The 21,118-nt window shown below is 32.8% G+C and overlaps 1 protein-coding gene across 4 annotated transcripts in view; it reads right to left on the bottom strand.

The window, feature by feature from the left end:
• TLK1 (tousled like kinase 1) overlaps positions 1-21,118 on the bottom strand; it is a 161,378-nt gene that overhangs the window by 81,600 nt on the left and 58,660 nt on the right. For 2 of the 4 annotated variants that reach the window (XM_051986183.1, XM_051986184.1), the window contains exon 3: positions 18,151-18,222. In XM_051986183.1, coding sequence (XP_051842143.1) covers positions 18,151-18,222 — 72 coding nt within the window. Of the gene's footprint in view, positions 1-17,046; positions 17,124-18,150; positions 18,223-21,118 lie in introns of those variants that run through there. The other 2 variants (XM_051986186.1, XM_051986185.1) reach the window with 2 other exon arrangements.

Below are 21,118 nucleotides of genomic sequence, written 5' to 3'. Positions count from 1 at the left end.
TTTGTCTTGGCAGGAAGACTCCCAAATATTTTATATTGCCTTCAATTACTTTAAATGTAATTTTTCTTCCTATCTCTTGCATCTGGGATTTGTTGGTAACATAGAAATACCAAACATTTATATGGGGTTTATTTTACATCCTGTAATTTTGCTAAAGTTGTTAACTATTTTGAATAGTTTTTTTAGTTATTTGCAAAGATTCTATAAATATACCACCATATAATCTGCAAAGAGTGAGTTTTGTTTTCTTGTTACCTACTCTTAATTCCTCCAATTTCTTTTTTTTCTTTTATTGCTAAAGCTAACATTTCTAGTACAATACAGAATTAACAGTTGTGATAACGGAAATCCTTGTTTTATCTCTGATTTTACTGGGAATGCTTCTAGCTTATCCCCATTGTATGTTATGCTTTGCTGGTGGTTTTAGATAGATGTCGTTTATTTTAAGGAAAATTCCATTGATTTCAATGCTCTCTAGTGTTTTTAATAGCAATGGGTGCTGTATTTTGACAAATGGTTTTTTTCTACATCTATTGAGATACTCAATAGATGTCTGTTAATTTGGTTATTAATATGGTCAGTTATGCTGATCAATCTGATGAGATTAAGTTTCTTTTTTTCTTTTTTTAATTAAAGTTTTTCTTTTTTTTTTTTTAAATAACTTTTTATTAACAGAACCCATGCCAGGGTAATTTTTTACAACACTATCCTTTGCACTCACTTCTGTTCCAATTTTTCCCCTCACTCCCTCCACCCCCTCCCCTAGATGGCAAGCAGTCCTATACATGTTAAATATGCCACAGTATATCCTAGATACAATATATGTGTGCAGAACCAAACAGTTCTCTTGTTGCACAGAAGAGTTGGATTCAGAAGGTAAAAATAACCCGGGAAGAAAAACAAAAATACAAACAGTTTACACTCATTTCCCAGTGTTCTTTCTTTGGGTATAGCTGCTTCTGTCCATCACTGATCAATTGAAACTGAGTTAGAGCTTCTCTTTGTCAAAGAAATCCACTTCCATCAGAATACATCTTCATACAGTATTGTTGTTGAAGTATATAATGATCTCCTGGTTCTGCTCATTTCACTTAGCATCAATTCATGTAGGTCTCTCTAAGCCTCTCTATATTCATCCGGCTGGTCATTTCTTTTTTTTTTTTTTTTTAATTTTTATTTAATAATTACTTTATATTGACAGAATCCATGCCAGAGTAATTTTTTTTTTTTTACATTATCCTTTGCACTCGTTTCTGTTCCAATTTTTTTTTCCCCTCCCTCCCTCCACCCCCTCCCCTAGATGGCAAGCAGTCCTTTATATGTTGGATATGTTGCAGTATATCCTAGATACAATATATGTTTGCAGAACCGAACAGTTCTCTTGTTGCACAGGGAGAATTGGATTCGGAAGGTATAAATAACCCGGGAAGAAAAACAAAAATGCAGATAGTTCACATTCGTTTCCCAGTGTTCTTTCTTTGGGTGTAGCTGCTTTTGTCCATCATTTATCAATTGAAACTCAGTTAGGTCTCTTTGTCAAAGAAATCCACTTCCATCAAAATATGTCCTCATACAATATCGTTGTCGAACTGTATAATGATCTCCTGGTTCTGCTCATTTCACTTAGCATCAGTTCATGTAAGTCTCGCCAGTCCTCTCTGTATTCATCCTGCTAGTCATTTCTTACAGAACAATAATATTCCATAATATTCATATACCACAATTTACCCAACCATTCTCCAATTGATGGGCATCCATTCACTTTCCAGTTTCTAGCCACTACAAACAGGGTTGCCACAAACATTTTGTCACATACAGGTCCCTTTCCCTTCTTTAGTATCTCCCAGTAGTAACACTGCTGGATAAAAGGGTATGCAGTTTGATAACTTTTTGGGCATAATTCCAGATTGCTCTCCAAAATGGCGCTATAGTGCTATACCAATCAGACTTCCAAGAAAATATTTTAATGATCTAGAAAAAATAACAACAAAATTCATATGGAAGAACAAAAGATTGAGAATCTCAAGGGAATTGATGAAAAAAAAATTAAATGAAGGTGGCCTAGCTGTACCTGATCTAAAACTATATTATAAAGGAGCAGTCACCAAAACTATTTGGTATTGGCTAAGAAATAGATTAGTTGATCAGTGGAATAGGTTAGGTTCACAAGACAGAATAGTCAACTATAGCAATCTAGCGTTTGACATACCCAAAGATCATAACTTGTGGGATAAGAATTCATTATTTGACAAAAACTGCTAGGATAACTGGAAATTAGTATGGCAGAAATTAGGCATGGACCCACACTTAACACCATATACCAAAATAAGATCAAAATGGGTTCATGATTTAGGCATAACGAACAAGATTATAAATAAATTAGAGGAACATAGGATAGTTTATCTCTCAGACTTGTGAAGGAGGAAAAAATTTGTGACCAAAGATGAACTAGAGACTATTATTGATCACAAAATGGAAAATTTTGATTACATCAAATTAAAAAGCCTTTGTACAAACAAAACTAATGCAAATAAGATTAGAAGGAAAGCAACAAACTGGGAAAACATCTTCACAGTTAAAAGTTCTGATAAAGGCCTCATTTCTAAAATATATAGAGAACTGACTCTAATTTATAAGAAATCAAGCCATTCTCCAACTGATAAATGGTCAAAGGATATGAACAGACAATTTTCAGAGGATGAAATTGAAACTATTTACACTCATATGAAAGAGTGTTCCAAATCACTATTGATCAGAGAAATGCAAATTAAGACAACTCTGAGATACCACTACACACCTGTCAGATTGGCTAAGATGACAGGAAAAAATAATGATGAATGTTGGAGGGGATGTGGGAAAACTGGGACACTGATACATTATTGGTGGGATTGTGAACGAATCCAACCATTCTGGAGAGCAATCTGGAATTATGCCCAAAAAGTTATCAAACTGTGCATACACATTGAGCCATTCATTTATATTTATCAAATTCTAATTCTGAATGAATTATTTTTTTTCCAGTTAGTGCTTTTACTTCCTTTTGCAGTTGGCCCATTGTACTTTTAAAGGAGTTTTGCTCAATGGCTATTTTCCCCCATTTTGCTGATTCTATTTTTTAAGGAGTTGTTTTCTTTAGTATTTATTTTTTTCCCAATTCACCAAATTTATTTTTTAAAAAAAGTCTTCTTTAATTAATTTCTGTGCTTCCTTTTCTAAGCTATTCCTTTTTTTCTCCCTAAACTTTCACAATTCTCTAGCATAAGTCTCATTCCTTCCCCCCATTTTTCTTACTTGATTTTTAAAATTCCTTTTGAGCTCTTTCAAGAGAGCTTTTTGAACTTCAGATCAGTTCATAACCCATTTTAAGGCTTCACACAAAGGCATTTAGCTTCTTCTGGGTTTGTGTTCTGATATTCCCCATTACCATTATAGCTTTTTGTGGTCAGGGCTCTTTTTGCCTTTTTTTTTTTTTTTGGGGGGGGGGGGAGGGGGGAGGGAGGCTCATTTTAAGAAAGTTAAGCTCTGCTCAGAGGATACTGTTCCAAGCTTCCACCCAACCAACCAGGGGAACAGGGGTCTCTCGCTGACTTTAAGCCATGCTGAGGCCAGTAGTGAAGCAGACCATCTGTTATGCCAGGGCTCAGGGAGTTCACAATTTGCCTTTTGTGGCTGGGTTGTAGGTATCACGGATGGCTTGCTAAGCCACTGGTTCTCTTAACCAGGACAGAGTGGCCAAGCTACTATATTTTGGTTAAAAGCTTCCCTTAAGATTCCCCATGTTACATCTGCACTGGGCTGTGTTACTCCCTTTCCTAGACATTTTAAGCTGGAAAATGATGTCACTCTGAATATTTGTGGGTTCTGTCACTCCAAGATCTTCTCCGAGGCTTGAACTAGCATTTATTCTAAGGGAACTGGAGAGAGCTCAGACAAGATGCTGGCTTTGCTCTGCACCCCTACATACATTTTCAGTACTAATATTCTACTAATGATGGTTTATGTCTATAATTTATGGAATCCTATTTCTGAAGAACTTTAAGAATCAGCAAACATGCAATGGAAACATGTAATTAGGATAATAAAAAGGTACAAATGAATAATTACAAAGAAGCAACATGAAGAATATCGTCAACACAAAGCATGACTAAAAAAGATTGGACTTCATTCAAAATCTGTATAATTACAAAGCACTTCTTAAGAAAATAAAAAATGGTTTAAATAACTAAAGGGAAATTCTGAGCCTGTGAATAGGCCTTTACAATACTAGTTTACAGATTTGGTGTTATATCAAATTACCAAGAAAATACTTTATCGAACTAGACAAAAACATCAAAAACAGTTTTGCTTAAACTAGATGTCAAGATAAACAGTAAACAGAAGTAAAAATGAAGGGGAAATGGTTCTAGAATTCAAATTATACTGTATTCATTAAGAGTACTGTTATTCATATATAGGACTGCTTGCCATCTGGGGAGGGGGGTAGAGGGAGGGAGGGGAAAAAAACAAAACATAAGCAAGTGCAAGGGATAATGTTGTAAAAAAAATTATCCTGGCATGGATTCTGTCAATACAAAGTTATTATTAAATAAAATAAAATTTTGAAATTAAAAAAAAATACATGAAAAAAAAAAAAGAGTACTGTTATTATATACTTTAACATATTTAACATGTATGGGACTACCTCCCATCTGGGGGGAAGAGGGAGGAAGTTGGAGGGAAGGAGGAAAAGTTGAAACAGAAAGTTTTGCAAGGGTCAATGTTGAAAAATTACTCATGCATGTGTTTTGCATAAAAAAAGCTATAATAAAAAAAATTTAAAAGAGTATTGTTGTCAATATATAAATTACTGCCTTGATTCTGGCTCACTTCAACAATTCATATTTGATAAATCTAAAAAAAAAAAATCACTTGTAGAAGACTTCCTATTTGAAAAGAATTGATGGGAAAACTAGAATTCCATCTAGAAAATATTAGCTTTAGACTAACATCAGCCACCATAACATATATCAAATACCTATTTTTAAACCATTAGAAGGGAATGGGATCAGGTAGTTTTCCACGGGTACAAACAGAGCATAAATTTTCAAACAGAGATAAAATATGTAATGAACCTTGTGTTTTGATAAACCCCAAATTACTAGCCAGTGGGGTATGAACTCAGTATTCAACAAAAATTACTGAGAAAACTGGAAAACAATTTGACAGAAACTAGGTAGACTACTATTTTACACTATATACTAAGAAATGCTACAAACTGGTATATGATTTAAACATAAAGGGTGACATCATAAAAATAATTAAAAGATAACATCTGACAGATTTATAGATAAAGAAAAAGTCCATGGGTCAGTTAGGTGGCACAATGGCTGGAGCACCAGCTCTGAAGTCTGGAGGACCAGGTTCAAATCTGGCCTCAGACACTTAACACTTCCCTGTTGTGTGACCCTGAGCAAATCACTTAATCCCAACTGTCTCAGCAAAAATAAAGAAAAGAGAAGAAAAAGTTCATGATTAAACATGAAAGAAGTTCACATAAATATATCTGATTACATAAAATTTTTAAGTTTTTGCTTGGAGGGGATTCTGGGAAGATGGCAGAGTAGAGATCAATAAATTGGTTCCTCCAGAAACAGAACAAATTTTGCCTCAGGGCAAAGACAGACTGGTAAAAAAAATCAAGAAGACTTGGGGCAGAACAGGAGTTCTCCCAGTACAACCAAAGAAGATTGGAAGAAAGGCCTGGGATTAACTACAATGAAGTGCAAATTTTTCCAGGCTGCAGAAACACCAAGTGGGAAGACCTGGGGTTAGCTGGAACTTCAGCAGGAAACTTTCACCTCCTGGACTATCTGTAAATGGAGTAAAGGTGGGGGGAGGGGGGGGGGAGAAGGGGGAGCGGGGGAGGGGGGGGGGAGAAGGTCTGAGAACAGAAAGACTGAGGGGACCTTAGCTGATTAAGAATGCCAGACTCAGTTGTGCTGCTGAGATGTGGCCCTGGAGAAGAAACCAGAACCCATGAGTGCGCAGAGGCAATGGGGCTGAAAAGCTCCTGGCTGTGGGCCTTTGCTTCAGAGTACAGCTCTTGGTTTGGGGTTCCAGGTCAAAGGGGAAAGCTGAAGTGAAGCTAGAGGCACCATTTCCCCACCACACAATTAGGAGGGCTTAGGCTAACACTTCTTATTTTAAAAAAATAAAGAAAGAAAGAACCATCAAAGAAGAACCCAATTATAGAAACTTACTATGGGAACAGGGAAAATGAGGTTTCATCTTCAGAGGAGAACACTTAAGTATAAGAAAGCGTCTATCCCAAAGAGTAATGTGAAATGGCTCTTGGCCCAGAGAGAATTTATAGAAGAACTCAAAAAAGAATTTAAAAATCAAATGAGAAACACTGAGGAAAAAAACAAAACAAAAATCCAAGAAAAATAAAATTATTTTAAAAAATTAATGAATTAGAAAAGGAAATACAGTCTCAAAGACGAGGATAACTCAAGGAAAATTAGATCTGGGTAAGGGAAGGCCAGTGAAGCTATGAGCAATCAAGAAATAACAAAACATAATATGGAGAATTTTAAAAATAGGGCAGAATGTGAAACATAAGAAAAACACCACATCTGGAGAACAGATCAAGAAGAGAAAAATATAAGAATTGGACTGTCTAAAAATTGTGACCAAAAAAAGAACCTTGACTAATAATGCAAGAAAAAATACAAGAAAAATGTCCTGGAATGATAGAACATGAGGGGAAAAGTAGAATTAGGAAAAAATCCACGGATCACCACCTGCAAGAGATCATATGTTATTGCCAAATTTGGAAACTCCTAGATCAAAGAGAACATTTTGCAAGAAACAAACAAACAAAAAGGAATTCAAATACATTGGAGCCACAATTAAAATTATACAGAATTTATCAGCAGCCACAATAAAGTCCACAGGTCCTGGAATCATATCTATCAATAATCAAAAGAACTAGGTCTATGGCCAAAAACATCAAATCCAGCAAAATTACCCATAATATTCAATGAAAAAAAAAAAATCGACATTCAACAAACTTGCAGATTTTCAGTTCTATCAACCAAACCTGAACTAACAGAAAATGCAACGCATAAGATCCAATATCAAAGATCAATTTGAAGGAACTTAACATGAACAAATTGTTTATATATTTCACATGGAAATGTATACCATATGTTTAAGATCGACATCAGCAATAGACCAGCTCAAAAGAATGATTGGAGCAGAGTTAAGGTAAAAATAGTAATTATGTTATATAAATGAAGTGCAAAAGAATAACAGACACAGAGGCATTAGAGGGGGACTGGATTAAATAAGCAACACTACACATATACATATATATCATGAAGAGTATAAATAGCATCCTACAAAATCTATAAAGAAATCTAAAAATAAATAAGGGTGAGAGGGAGAGTTAAGAGGGTGGGGAAGAAAAAGGGAGAAAGGCAGAAGAGGAGAGGAGGTGAGGGAGAGAGAGAGAAAATATGCCTGGGTGTACATGTGAATATAATCTTGCTTATTATAGCCTGCTTGGGGGAAGGGGAGAGGGAATGAAAAGGGAAAAAAAGAATAAAGTAAAAAAGGTGCACAGCAAAGAACAAAAAAAACTTACAAGGGGAAAAAAAAGATGGGCATTCATGAATATTAATTTCTTTTACTATTATATATTCTTTCTTGAACTACTGTTATATATTTTGAATCCTCCCTGATACTCTACTAGGCACAAGCCAAACCAATGGAGGTAAAAATTAGAAGAGAAGGGGCAGCTTGGTGACATAGTGAATAAAGTACCAGTTCTGAAGTCAGGAGAATCTGAGTTCAAATCTATTCTCAGACACTTAATACTTCCTAGCTGTCTGACCCTGGGCAAGTCACTTAATGCCAATTGCCTTAGCAAAAAACAAAAACAAAAATCAAAAGGGAAGCAAAATACTAAGGGAAAAAAAATCTTTAAAACAAATTTCTCCAAAAAATGTCCTATACCTAAAACATGTAAGGAACTGAGTCAAATTTATAATAAGAATCATTCCCCAATTGATAAATGATGTGAGAAATCAAGAGGTAGTTTTCAAAGGAATGAATCTAAGTTATCAATAATCACATGAAAAAAATTACTAATAATTAGATAAATACAAATTAAAATAATTTTGAGGTATCACCCCAAACTCATCAGCTTTCCAAAGCTCATTAAAAGAGAAAATGACAAAAACAGAAAAGTCTACGGGAAAAGAGGTATAGTAATGCATTATTGATAAAAATAAGAACTATGCATAATTTGGAACTATGACCAAAAAGCTATTAAACTATGCATACTTCTGGATCCAGAAATATCACTACTAAGTCTGTATTTCAAAAAGATGGAAAAGGACCCATATGTACAAAAAATATTTTAGCTGCACTTTTTGTGGTGGCAAAGAATTGGAAACTAAGGGGCTATTCCCTCAGATTGTTTTGAGGAATAGCTGGACAAATTGTGATATACAGATATGATAATTAAAAAAAATACTACTGGGGCATACGACTTTTTGAACTGATTCAAAGGGAAATGAGCAAAATTGGAGAACAATTTATACTATAACAATAGTTTAGGGGAAGCTAAATGGCACAGTGTGCTAGCACTACAGTCCTGAAATGCACAGGATCTGAGTTCAAATGTGACCTCAGACACTTAATATTTACTAACTGTATGATACTGAACAAGTCATTTAACCCAAATTGCCCAGCAAAAATAAATAAACTGTTGTAAAGATAACTTTTAAAAACTTAGGAACTCTAATCGATATAATAGAATCAGCCACAGGTTCTAAGGACTCATGATCAAATGTTATCCTCCTCCACACAGAGGAGTAAGATTTGAGGAAGAATGGAAAGCATTTCTGCGGGAGGTTAAGAGGAACACAACTAATTAAAGACTTTTTGCATGACCATAAATATTTGTAATGGATTTTAATTTTCTTTCTTAATAGATAAAATTGGAAACAGAAGGGAAAAAATTATTTAAATTTAAATTTTTAAAAAGATTTGTTCTACTGAAGAGCATTGTATCGTGGAAAGAACAAAGACCCTGAGCTCGAATTCCTATGTAACTTAGCTATTCTATAAAATGAGGAATTTAATAGCACAGTGCATAAAGGAGAGTTTGAAGTCAGGAAGGTGAGTTTTCCTGAATTCATATCTGGTCTTAGGAGACTTACATGGTCTCTTATGTGGTTTACATTCACTTTGATTACTTCTGTTTTGGACAGAAACCTTGATTTTCCCCTCCCAGATAAGATTTTTTGTTTTTTTTTGGTTGACTATTCTTTGCCTCACCTCTTACTTAAGAGAACCACAGAATGGATGTTGTCTTCAGTCAAACTGAGATCTGTTACAAGACCTTAGCTTAGGTTCTCCACTACATCCAGGGCCATTTTCAGTTGTCCTAATCTATATTTTGCAACAGGAGCTAGTTAATGCTGGAACAGTGAGGCTGGTGACTTTGCATAGCCCTCCCTCATTTGCATGTCATGGTTCTCTTTCAGAAAGAAAAGACAAATAATAACAACAACAGTTGTAAAATTCTGGGCAAGTCACTTAATCCTGTTTGCCTCGGTTTCCTTATTCAGAATGGCATTCCTAAACACCAAATCATCTAGCTGCTCCAACCTAGTAACAGACCATTCTAAACACAGCTTTGTTATTCAATCATGAACAACAAAGTCTGTGTACCACACTGTTTATGGGGTTTTTCTTGGCAAAGATACTGGAGTGGTTTGCCATTTCCTTATCCAGCGGAGGATGTGGAAACTGAGGCAAAGAGCAAATAACTTGCCCAAGTTCATACAAGTGGCTGAGGCTGATTTTCAATTGGGCAACAGGCCCAGGGCTCTATCTGATGTTCCATCTAGATTCCTCTAAACATAGTTATGCCTCAGGAATTCATCATAAGGTCATACTTGAAGTTTTTCCAGTCAGTATATTCTCACTGGCATAGCCTTCCTAAAAACAGGATGACTTCTTCATCAGAACTAGAGTATAACTCTAGTGGAGGACTGAGTTCACAAATCAAGTTATTAATATGAATTATTTTCTTAAAGTAATATTTAATTTATAATTGTGGCAAATTACAAAAGACTGTCTGAGATGGTTTTGTTGTATGTTTTGATTTACTACAAAAAAGCTCAAAAGACAAAAAAACTTAAGCAAATAAAATTTATCTATAAATTTTCAAAGAACAAATAATCTGTAAATAAAGTTGTTGTAAAATGATTTCTTCTCATTTAACTATAATAAAACATAAAAACTCTTGAAATTTTAATATTACCAGTTTAGTTTACACCCCTTCTTACAATTTATATTTTATTTTCATGTCATTACAGAATTGAGACATCTCTATCGCCTTTAAATTTCTTAAAATCACAATTTAAAAAACAAAATCATAAATGAGCTTAGAGGGTAAATAAGTATCTTCTTAGAATAGCATTAAAGCTAAACTGTGAAATCTCTTTATCTAATGACAAAAATGTACATATCTTAGAAAGCATTTTATGTGCTCAATGCCACACTGTCCTTAATAAGCTTGGTAATAGTCCATTAAAGGGTTTTTATTAAATGCCACTAAGTACCAGACACTCATACTAGAGACCAGAGATACTAAAGTGTACCTATCCTAAAGGAGTTCATGTTATTTGGGGTGGGCTGGTAGGGAAGATTACAAATGAAAGTATACATAAAATACTGATAAATTAATATAAGGTTCTTTTGAGTGGGAGGTAGTAACTGCTGGAAGGAAGGAACATTCAGGAATAACCTATTAAAGAGAAGATGAGGTCTGAGTTGAACTTGGAATTCTAACATGTAGCAGCAAAGAGGAAGCAAATTCCAGACAATGGAGAAAGATTATGCAAAGGCACAGCAAAAATAAGGGCAGGTGGGCTGGAATTACAGAATTGGGTCTAAGAATAAAGTATAATAAATTTAGTGAGGACAGATCATAGAATCATGTAAGGCAGAGTTCAAAGTGACTTCAATAAGTCTTCGAATTTCAATCCTTTATTTTAAAGATGAAAAAAATGAACCTTAGGATGTTAAGGGACTAGCACAAAGTCATAAATAGGAAAAAATTTAAATCCAAATTCTTTATCCAGAATTCTTTTCTACTATACCATACCAAGTTTAATATTAAACAGAAGTAACAGTATTTGATCTTTGAAGTAAAAGGTAATCGCTAGAGTTTACTGAGTAACAGAATGAAATGTGCCTATCTCTGCTTCAGGAATATCACTTTAGCAGAATTCTTTCTACTAAGGGAAAGGATTTCAGGAGATAAAAATGGACAGAATTCTGATTACATAAAAGTGAAAAGTATTAGGACAAATAAAAATCAGTGCACAAAAGTCTTTTTTTGGAGAAGTAAAATTTTTTAAACCACAATACCTGATAAAATTTAATATGCAAGTCATATAGGGGATTGAATCAAACATAAAAGAACAAGACTCATTTCCCAAAACATAAATAGTCAAAGACATAGTCAAATCATTCTGGAAAATCATTTGGCACTATTCCCAAAAACTCACTAAAGTATTATTTCCTTTGAACTAAAGATAACTCTAAAAGGCAACATTCCAAAGAGAACAAAGAAAAAGGGAAAAGACTTACATTTACAAAAAATATTTATAATAGCATTTTGCTATAACTAAGAAGGCACTTATTAACTGAGGAATAGCTAACAAATTATGGTATACAAATGTAATGTATTGTTGTGGTATAAGAAATGGAAAAAAGTCCAGGACCATCCAATAGTCTTTGGATTAAAAAATGTCATCTGCATCCAGAAAAAGAATTATGGAGACTAAATGTAAATCAACACACACTATGTTTATTTCTTTTTCTGTTTTTTTTTTTTCCCTTTTGTTCTTATTTTTTGTTAACATGATTCATAAAGTAATGCATGTTAAAAATAAAGATAGATAAAAAAGAGGATGACACCAACAAAATCAAAACAACAACAACAACAAAAAAAAAAAAAACGAGAAGTTTCAAAGAAATCTGGCAAATAAACTAAGCTATATATAATAGAAACTCAAAATTTCATATATAATACTCTTTCTATTTTTCATCGCATATGGAAATCATTCTATTTACCAAATTTGTATTTATACCAAAGAATCTATTCCCATACTCTCTATTGTTTTTAGTAAGAATGGGTGTTAGATTTTATTAAATGCTTTTTCTGCATTTATTGAGACAATCATGATTTTTGTTAGTTTGTTATTGATATAGTCAATTATGCTAATAGTTTTCCTAATACTGAACCAGCCTTACATTTCTGGTATAAATCCTACCTAGTTGTGATATATTATCCTGGGGACGACTTTCTGTAATCTCTATTAAAGAATCTTTTTAAAAGGAAATGTCATTTTGGTAGCTCCATGGCTGAGTAATTTTTTAATATTCTAGTGATTGCAACATTAGATCCTGGTAAATGTAATTTTTAAAAAATTAAACACTTAACCAGATTAAAAAAAAAACAATCTAATTTAAATTTTGCAGCTCTGTTTTCATTTTTCTGGAAAGTATCATGATGCAATTGAAAGAACACTGGATTTTGAGTCAGAATACCTGGGTTTGAATCCTTGTTCTAATACTTGCTGTTTGACTTCAGGGAAATATCATAAAACTCTCTGTACCTCAGTTTCATCTAGAAAATGAAAAGATGGAACCAGATGAACTCTAAACCTTTGACTACCTGCTTTCAAAACTAAGAGCAACAACAAAAAAAATCTATTCACTAAATACAAGGGAAAAAGTATTTAAATTTCATATCATGGGAAATTTAAGAGAGAAAGAATAGAAAAAAGGGGAGCTACCAAAAAAGAAGAGTAGACAGAGATACCAAGAGAAAGACTAGGGTAGCTGCTTTATGCCTTCATATAAAATCAAAAAGATATTGAGACTTACTAGTATGCTGTTGCTAAACAATTTTTGCAACAATAGACACAAATGGTGATTTAATCTTTTGCTCAACAGATGGGACCAAAAAAAAAAAAAAAATCAAAAAAGCTAAAAGTTCATTACTTATTTAAAAAAAAAAAAATCCTCCAAAGTAGTAACCTCAAGGTCAGCTAATTAGTCTTTTCTCCTTTAGTAAATAAGAATAATTTATTAGTATAGTAATTACTCATATCCAAAAAACTATAGCTAAAATGACATTTTAAAAAATTAACTATTACTTAGAAACTTAGCATTTCTCCTAAAATACTATTTTATGTTAATTATATCTTCCTCTTAAAGAATATCAAATTTTAGTAAATATATTGATAGCTCATTTACTGAATTATTCACAGAATAATTTTAGAGCTTCAATATATTTCAATCCTACTATCAAATAGTGGGAGGGTAAGAATGTTTAAGAAAGTAAGGAAAGTGAAGTGAAGCCTAGAATGTTTAAATAATCTGCCTGTGATCAAACAGTTACAGAAAGAACTAAAACTACAACTACAGCCAATCACAAGCATTTATTAAGCTTTTACACAAGTGCCAGGCATAAAGCTAAACTGGGGAATATAAAGAAAGACAATTAATATTTACTCTCAAGGAAATATAATGAGGGACACCAAATGCAAATAATATGAAAAAATATATATATATATTCTGATAGATATATACTGGAGATTTCTAGACACAAACACAATTTCACAATAATGAAAGACTTAAAATTTTTCTAAGATATTACTACTCACTTTTGCTTCCAATCTTCATACTTAATATGAAGACATTCTGATATCTGATAGAATATAAACTTATTTTCTCATAAACTATCATGTGAATTAGTTAATTCTAAAATAATACTGAATGAATAAAGTGTTACTATACCTCTTTTAATATAAATTAATGCTAATGAAAAAATCTAATAAGTATAAGTTTTTATTATAGGAAATAAAGTAATAGATACAATAATATAATTTAAAGCTTTTCTATAAACTTTCTTTTCTTTATTACAGCTAGGATTTTATTAGCATTATTATCAGCATCAACAAAATTGTTCAGCAATCATGAAAATCAAACCTAACAAGATATGTATTAAAAGTCTACTTTCTTACAGAATATATACTTTATTTTCTTTTAGGAAAAAGGCAAGATCAGGAAAACAAAGATCATAAAACAGCTTAATTAAGCCTTCTGATTTGTTCCTATGTAATAAGTAGCAAGAAATGCATGTAAAGTAAGGCTCACCAGATTCATCAAGTAAAAAATCAATTATTTAAATAAATAATAAAGAATATGTTTTTAAGTGTGATAATGACACTGGTGGTAACAACAATTTGAAAGCATCAAGAGATTTAAATATGATGGAACTAGATATATCATATGTTTAAAGAAGCAAAACACAACCATATTCATTCCAAGCTATATATTGATACCACTTTTATCACCGCTTATTTTTGGACATAAGAAAAAGGAGATACCAAAAGTAAGGAGAAATTGGCACAGATTAAAATAAACTGAAAAATCATAAACTCCAGAAAAGATTAAATACTATTCTACTCAAAATCAAATTACCAGCTCAAATAATCATTTTTTACACATTTTCTTCCTAAGAATACTACTCAAAAAAGAATTCATAAAATCCTGTAAAAATTACTCCTAAAAGGTATCAGTACTAGAAACTATAATAATGACCTCTTAGAATTAGCTTATTAAACACTGTCATTTATTTTTCTTTGGTCTTCTGAAAAGCAAAATAAGAATATAGTCTTTTTACTATCTTCATCAAATGAAACAAAGCACTAAGGTTTGAAAATGCTTTATGCATATGTATTATCAGTAATGAAAGGTCCCAAAGCCCAGAGATAAATCACATTTAGTTTAGGTTTGATTAAAATGAGGACCTATAAAGGGTTTAAAACAGAAAACAACCTTTATTAAAGAGTTAAAATTGAGGAAACTAAGTAAGATCTAGAGAAATTAATTGCCTGCTCCAAAGCAAACCAAATCAGACCAAGCTACCTAGATTCTGTGGTGCCAGGCCTGGAGTCAGGAAGACTTATCTTCTTGAATTCAAATCTGGCTTTACACACTTACTAGCTATGTGACCCCAAGCAAGCCACTTCACCCTCACTTCACCTCATCTGTCAAATGTGTATTTTTTCAAACATCTCAAACTGGAAGTCCAGTACATCTCAAACTAAACTTATCTTTTCACTGTAAAACCTCCTTTTCTATCTTCCCTTTTTACAGTGAAGGGTACAACCATCTTCCTCTTCTCCCCCAGACTTGAAATCTTCGTGCCACATCCTCCATTCATTCTCCACAATGCCTCTGCTCCTTTTCCAATCTGTTGACAGCTGATTTCACCTTTTTCACATATACCCTCCTTCTCCTCTGACACTGCCACCCTTCTAGTGATGGCCCACATCAACTCAAGCCTGGACTATTACAACAGCTTTGCCAATAAATCCACCTTCTTCAGATCTCTTTCCCACTCCAATCAATCCTCCATTTGGCCAACAAAATAGTTTTCCTGAAGCACAAGTGCAACTATGTCATTTCCCTACTCAAAAAAACTTTAATAATTTCTTTTAATTCAGGATCAAATACAAAAATCTTTTGATGTTCAAAGCTCTTACGAACCTATCCTACCTCCATCTTTCCATCTTTTTATACCAGTGACACTGGCCTCCTTGTTGTTCCAGAAACAAAGCACTCTTTCTCAGTTCTGAGCACTTTCTCTGCCTCTCTCTCTCATGTGGATCCAGAATGTTCTCCTTCCTCAATTCCATCTACTAGTTTTCCCATCTTAAATCAAGTGTCAAATAAAACCCTAATCCCTTTTAATCTTAGTGCTTTCCCTCTGTTAATTATTCACTATTTATCTCATGTAGAAATGGTTTGTGGATATTTATTTTTGTGTTCTCTTCCCTATGAGGGAAGTGAAGCCAAGGACTTTCTTTTGCCTCTTTTTGTATTTCCAGTGCTTAGCACAGTGCCTGCTGTACAGCAAATACTTAATGCTTGCTGACAGACTAAAAGGAAAGAAACCCATCAAGTGGGTAGATGTAAGGTCTGATTAATATGATATGAGCCATAGACTCCTACTACCAGCAGCATCTTACACAAAGTTTTGAATGACTTCAATCATTTTTCCCAGAAAAATAGCATAAATACAAGTATTTTTGCATACATCTTCGACTTTTTTGGGGGGTGGAGGGGAGTGAGGGATAGGGAGTAATGGCAGGCTTTGGGAAGAGGAAGGACTTATTTCCTAGGTAATTTCAATTCTTTTTTTTAATAGGGAGAGAGATAATAATCAACAAATCATTCTTAGGACAAATTTGTGAAAAAGCAGTCATGTCCAAAATATTTCTCGAGGCAAGAAGTTATGAAGATTTTTTATCTTTTTCATCAAGTAGATACAAAAGTTTTAAATATCATAGGACTGCTACAATTTTAAGCTGCATCACATAAAGAACAGGTCACATCACTTTAACTTGAAAAGTACTAATAAAATTATGTAGCAGAAGGTATTCTGCCCAACCAAGGAACCATGCTTTATATTTTAAGTACATACTAAATTCAAGCCATCCTTGGAAATCATAAATGAGACCTAAATGCTAAAAGTTGTTACATCTATTTGGAAGTAAGAAGGAGCCTGCAAAACAACATGAGATAAAAGATGAGTGTTAAAAGTCACTTACATCTTTATTCACTAATATTTTCCAATAAAACTCAAATACAAATATCTGCTTAAATGACAAGAAATTAAACACCATGTCTGAAATAAGCCTCTCTGGTCCTGTCCAAACAAATGGTTATAAAATAGGAAGATATGTGAATTTACCAAGTATATCTAATATTATGGAATATCAAGAAGTGCTCCAAACTTCTAGAATTAATAAGCGAGATTATCTTTCACACCACAGCTTCGTGAAAAAACTCTTATTTTATAAGCTAAAGCTAAACCTAAAAATAACTGAAGCCCTATTTCATACCAAATTAATATAAAAATCTAATCTGTAGTAACTGGTTTCAACAGGACCTGCTAAAGCTTACCTCAAGGGAACCTAGTGCAGATAATGTCCCATTCATTTGTACAGTGTCCTTTCAGCTGCCTGGCAGTTGTCTCTGTGGAAGGGAAAGCCTGATGAGTCAGAGCCCTATGTCACACTCATTTGGAGTTTGAGGATGCCTGTATATATTACTCCACAAAATGATCCAAGTATCAGAAGATCAGATGCTTATGAATGCCACTACAGATGAAGACAGTTTTTTCAGTACTCTCTCTCCACTAAAGGCCAATACCAAATCTATGGTTTCTGAGTGCTGAAAAAAGCCTCTTGAAACTCAATGTCAACACAACATAGCTATACTAACACAAGAAAAACAAAGATGGGAAAAGATCAAAGTCAGAAGGCAGTTACACTGAAAGGAAAAAAATATAAAATGAATTGACTCTTAAATGAAAGACTGTTAAGATTATTGCCTTAACATCTAGTGAAACGAAACTCCAATGTTTCCAATCAACCAAAACTGAATATGCATAATCAATTATGTAAGAATACCTCAAAACTTTCCAACACAAATGTTTTTAAAAAAGATTCTATTAAGTACAACATACTCAAAATTGATCAACATCCCAACTCCCAATATGGGCCTATTCAATACACGTCTTCATGAGTGAAAGAAGAGAAATTTTTTGGATTTTTAATTATGTAAAAGAATGAACACCAATATCAAAATCTAAAAATAGAATATCTGTATTTTAATGGGAAGCGTGCATGCAAGCATGCAGACACAAGAAACAAATACTTCAAGATGAAACTAAGAAATGTTAAGAATAAGAAATGTTGATATATACTCAATGTTATTTGAAAAATCACCCTTAATAAGCTAAAATTATTCCTGACTAATAACTTTCTAATTCCAAGACAAAGATTGTTTTATATCTCCAATATTCAAGGTCACCTACACATCAATCCAGATTATAATTTCTTTTAACTGTCAACATTGTTACAATTTGTGGAGAAAAGTAAATCCTCCTCTTTATAATATATTTCATTTCAATGAATTTTAAATATTAACCTTTAGGACAAGCATAATTAATGAAAAAAAATCTACTTAACAAAGATGATGCAGGCTTTTAAAAGAATTACATACCTCTGATTCTTTATCACTTAGAGATCCTAAGCTTCCAAAACTGTGATTAGAACTTTCATTGTTTGTTGAGGCCTGTTAAAAATAAAGAAAAAACTTAAGTGAAAAACTAGTTGTTTTTTTTTTAAAGCCTAATCATAGATAAGAAAATGTGTTAAATTTGGTTATATGTATTTAAATAATAAAACTTCCATTCATTTAAATTCTCAGGTACTACATAATATTCCATTTTTTCCTTTTCAAAGGCACGGATATCATGCTGAGTAGAAATCAAAAGAGAAACGATATAAAAATCATTTTAAATGCCATATTAAACTAACAAAATAGACCTATTCTCAAATTCAAATTATATGATTTAAATTGTAAAAAAAACAAAACAAAACTGTTCATTGAAAAAGAACTTAACAGAATGTCCACAAGTGTTCTTTTAAATCTAAAAGTTTTATTTAGGCAACAAAATGATACAGCTAATTCCCACTATAAATAACTTGAGCTGGATACAAGTAAACTGAAAAATACGGAAATTATTCTCAGCCAGGATTCGTTATTTATATAAATTAAGGCAGCAGATGAACCCAAAGACATAGAGCAAAAAAGATTTCAAAGAGAAATGTAATATAAGCAAATTCTAAGACCTCAGACTAACGCAGAAACCATGACTTAAGACCAAGGACAAGGGTCAGAGCCCCCAGGATAGCTATTAGAGAAAAGACTGGTAAGCCGAACAGAACAGTAGAGTATTTATAAAATAAATTCAATGAATACCAATTGAACAAATACATATATACTTTAGTCAGAGAGAAGATAGCAAGGGGAAATAGATTTTAAATTAATATAATTTCAGTCTTGAGTCAAAGCAGCTCATCCTGAGAGCAAAATGAACCTTCTTTCTAGGGAATCAAGGGGACACCAAGAGGATGAAGGGGGTAAAAAGAATAAGTGAAAGTTGAACTGAAATTAAATCCATTCAAACTAAGGCTATATAGAAAAATAACCTCTTCCATTTATTATTTTCCTTAAGGGAGAGAGATCATCTGTTACTGGTGCAAGAAATAGGATACATAAAAAGATGAGACTGAGGACTAAGCTAAGGAGGTAAACTAAGGAAATGACAATATTCTTTAAGCTATCCTTATCTTTGAAAGCCCTCACCAATGGGATATTCTTGCTCACTCATCACTTATTTATGTGTTCTAGTGTCTTTAAAATGATATTCAGGGAAAAAAGCCGATTTGATAATCAAGCTTCTTAATAAAAGTTTCTTTAAATAAACCAATTGATGCATAAAGCAACATCTTTTTACTGGAAAGATTCAAGAAATTACATTTAATTCTTATAATTCAGAATTTAGTGAAGACAGATAAGCTAAGCTTGTCCATTTTCTTCACAATTTATAAGGTCTATTATAACCTGCTACAGATAGGCTAAAAAATAAAAATCATACCCATTCTATGTTCAAATCACCTTCCTGATGATTTTAGTTTCTACTCTGCACTTTCTCCATCTACATTATAATATTTTAGAGGGTATAGTAAATCTCAATATACTATGAAACTTTGCACAGGAGTTGGATAATGCAATTATGCTTCATTTTGTTTCTGATATACAGTTCTCTACCAAAATCCTCCTTCAATAGCCCACTATGTTATGGAGATTACCTTGGGTTTTAATGCCTTATCTAATTTCTGCATAGGACACTTTGGATTCCAGATATATTTTGTAATACATAATTTTTTTAACTTCAAAAATATTTTATTTCCCCCTAATTACATGTAAAAACAATTTTTTAAATATTCATTTTTTTTTAAAATTGAGTTCCATTGGTGGAATTGTAAATTGATCAAGTCATACTAGAGAGCAATTTGTAATTACGCCCAAAGGGCTATCTTTTGATCCAGCTGTGTCACCATTGGGTCTGTATCCTAAAGAAATCACAAGAGAGGGAAGAGGATCCACATGTATAAAAATGTTCATAGGAGCATTTTTTGTGGTGGCAAGGAATTGAAAATTGAGTGCATGCCTATTAATTGGGGAATGGCTAAATAAGTTATGGTATATGAATGTAATGGAATATTATTCTGTAAGAAAGGATGAGTAGGCCGATCTCAGTCTGTAAAGACTTACATGAACTGATGCTGAGTGAAATGAGCAGAGTCAGGGGAACATTGTACATAGTAATAGCAAGATTATGTGATGATCAACTATGACTTATAAGTTCTTCTCAGTGATACTGACAATTCAATAGACTTGGGATGGAAAATGCCTCTGCATCCAAAGAGAGACCTATGAAGACGAAATGAAGCATTCTATTTTCATTTTTTTCTTTGTTTATTTTTTTTCCTCGTGGTTTTTTTCCTTTTGTTCTGATTTTTCTTTCACAACATAATTAATATGAAAATGTTTAAAATGATTATACATGTATAAACTGTATCATATTATTTGCTATTTGGGGGAGAAGGTAGAGGAGGGAGAATTTTTGGAACTCAAAATCTTAAAAAAAATAAACACTGAAAACTATTTTTACATATAATTGGAAAAATACTATTGAATTTTTTTTTCAAAAATTGAGTTTTAAATTCTCTTCATCTTTTCCTTCCTTTCCACTTTCAGAGGATACGCAATTTGATATAGGGTATACATGCACAATTATGCAAAACATTTTCTCATTTGTCACATTATGAAAAAAAGACACAAAAACATATGAAAAAATAAAGTGAAAAATAATTGCTTTGATCTTGTTATGCACCATCTTAATACATTTATATATTTAAATTTATATAAAAATGGGATTCTATGAGCAAAGAGATAGCTTTATCTCAACTTTGTATATATTCAGAGCAATAAATATTTCACACATATTAGAAGTGCTTAATAAAAAAATTAGGGGGATGGAAAGAGGGGGCAACGGAGAGAAGCTAGGTGGCCCAGTAGAGTATCAGGCTTAGAATCAAGAAGTCTCGTCTTTTTGACT

Source organism: Antechinus flavipes, chromosome 3 (genome assembly GCF_016432865.1).
Source record: "Antechinus flavipes isolate AdamAnt ecotype Samford, QLD, Australia chromosome 3, AdamAnt_v2, whole genome shotgun sequence".
Taxonomy (NCBI): domain Eukaryota; kingdom Metazoa; phylum Chordata; class Mammalia; order Dasyuromorphia; family Dasyuridae; genus Antechinus; species Antechinus flavipes.
This window is presented reverse-complemented; position numbering and strand designations above follow the sequence as displayed.